Below are 2,478 nucleotides of genomic sequence, written 5' to 3' on the forward strand. Positions count from 1 at the left end.
TTTATCAACTAACTATATATTGTTTTGATTTAATATTTAGTATTAAGTTGGATATAAAAGTTATCCAGTAACCAAATCGTAACAACTTTAAATAAATGTATATATATGTATGTATTTATAAATAAATATATATTATATATATATATATATATATATATATATATATATATATATATATATATATATATATATATATATATATATATATATATATATATATATATATCGATTAAAAACTTCAATAATATTCCAATCCTGAATAATGTTTATCTTTTATCATATAAAATATCCAATTAAGTTAATAAAACTATTATTGCCAAAGCGAATTCACACTTTTGTATAACCTTCTTTCAACCAAAACTGCGTAGAAATCTTTTAAAAACCGTGTAAAACTTAACTTTTCTCAACTCCATAAAGAAAAGATTCGATCAAGTAAGCCAATATTAATAAATGCATAAATTATTTACTGTATATTTATGGCTATTTTTTATTGAAAAAAAAAAAATGATAAAAAAATATAGAAATGTAGATTTAAGTTATACTTTTTCAACAACAACAATAGCACATACAAACATATCCACCGTTTGAAACGTTGAAGTAGCAAAGTAGTCTTCAAAAAATTGATATGTACACTGTGTGGCAAAACAAATACCATACCCAATAAGTTCACCCATAAACACTTGAGCAACTACTTTATAAACGTTCTCGTCGTTCTGCAAACTGCTTTTGACTGCTTCTTCTAAGTTTTTACTTATTCTACGGCACCGAATTCCGCAAAGCTCATTGTCAAAAGACATGTGAACAGTACTCTTTTCTAAGGTAATAGAAACAAGTTGTTCCAAACGTTCATTATCAAATTTTAATATTTTTCCTGGAATATAGATGTCTTCTGTACCTCCAGAGCTTCTACGTCGATTTATGATCTTACTTGAACCATAACTGTTTTGTCTTTGTTTCAGCAAAACCTTGATAGATTGTTTTCGTTCTACCTTCAAGTCGTTAACACGCGGTCTTTCAGAACAGGCTCCAAACACTAAAGGACTTGCTGTTACGGCATAAAATCTACGAGTTTGTAAGCAAGGAAGACTGTTCCATTTTCGTTTTAAACCGTTCGATTTTAGTTTTTCAATTTTTATACTTTTTGGTAATCCTTCTAAAACATTACCTAAAGATAGGCTTCTGTTGACTATTGCCGTAGACCTAGAATCTTCCAATCTATTTGTAGTAATATATTCATCTATAGATTTCTTTGATCGAAAAAAGTTAAAACTTTTGCGTCTTGGATAGGGTGAAACGTTTGGTGAACCATTCGATGGTGAACTGCTTGGTGAAAACTTCTCCTTTGATTGAAAAAAATCAATATTAAAAAACTGCAGCAAAGATGATGTCGTAGAAGAGCGTTTTCGGGTTATCTTTTCTGAGTCAGTTGATTTGTTTTTTTTAAGTAATTGTTTTGATATATATTTTATTACTGGGGGTTTACCAAATTTTTTCAAAGACTGATTGTCACGATTTGACATTGATCTTGGTCTCGAAAAGTTTATTTTTTCTTCATTTTCTGTATCGTAAATCATTTTGACATCAGTAACTGTCCCGTTTTCAATATAACTTTTAAAGTTTATTAACAATCTAGGTTGATCAAATGTTTTCTTAAAACTATTTGAATGTTGATTTCAGTTCGAGGTTGAGACTTTTTAAGTTACTATTACGTAAAACACCAAAATTAAAAAAAAAAACAATAAATAAATAAAAATTATAAAAACAATTATTTGTTATTGTTAGCAAATATTTTTTTTTGTGATTATTATTTAGTTATAATGTAAAAGTAAATATTGTTATCGTTGTATTTAGTGGTTATTTATTTATAAGGTACATTGCAGTGCGATTTTAAGAAAACACGCAAACATTCCATTGTTCTTTGTATCTTTGAAATATTTGTAAAATTTTTGGAAAATGCAAATATGATCATGTTTTACTTTTGCGTTGGTTTTGTAAAAGGAAGCTTATTATTTTTTAAATTCAAACTTTTTTGTTTAGTTTTTTAATTTTTTTTTTGTATCATTTTATATTAAACGATGCAAGTAGAATAAATTTTAAAATGGGCATTTTATAAACTTTGCATGTAACAAGAAAACTTCTTTAAATACCTTGACCGGAATAGAAAAGTACTTTTTTCACGATTTCATCAAGTTGCATAGAGTTATTAGTGGTTAGTTCACCTGCAGCTGTGCAATTTTAATTATTTTTATAAGCCACGGTAATCTAAAATCAAAATTCATTTAGATGATATACAATTCAGAATCATATCATTGTTGCTATAATTAAAAATACACTGTTTTTCTGGTTGGCTATAATACCAATCATTACTGCCTCATATCCATATTTTTAATTATCGGCCAACACGGTGCCAACAGCAGCTTTAAATTGACTATTGTATAGTGACTAACTGGTCATATATTAAATGTAATTAGATGAATA

At 27.0% G+C, this 2,478-nt stretch overlaps 1 protein-coding gene across 1 annotated transcript; it reads right to left on the reverse strand.

The window, feature by feature from the left end:
• Positions 1 to 245: 245 nt before the first annotated feature.
• On the reverse strand, positions 246 to 2,478 carry LOC136076824 (uncharacterized). Its single transcript, XM_065790352.1, has 2 exons — positions 2,148 to 2,478; positions 246 to 1,702 (listed from the first exon to the last, which is right to left on the reverse strand). The coding sequence occupies exon 2, from the start codon at positions 1,572 to 1,574 to the stop codon at positions 537 to 539; it is 1,038 nt and encodes a 345-aa protein (XP_065646424.1). The 5' UTR covers positions 1,575 to 1,702; positions 2,148 to 2,478; the 3' UTR covers positions 246 to 536.

The sequence above is a fragment of the Hydra vulgaris genome, chromosome 02, assembly GCF_038396675.1.
Source record: "Hydra vulgaris chromosome 02, alternate assembly HydraT2T_AEP".
Lineage (NCBI taxonomy): Eukaryota > Metazoa > Cnidaria > Hydrozoa > Anthoathecata > Hydridae > Hydra > Hydra vulgaris.

Excerpts from the sequence above, each read along its gene's own strand:
- LOC136076824 (XM_065790352.1), bottom strand. The coding sequence starts at position 1,574 with ATGATTTACGATACAGAAAATGAAGAAAAAATAAACTTTTCGAGACCA.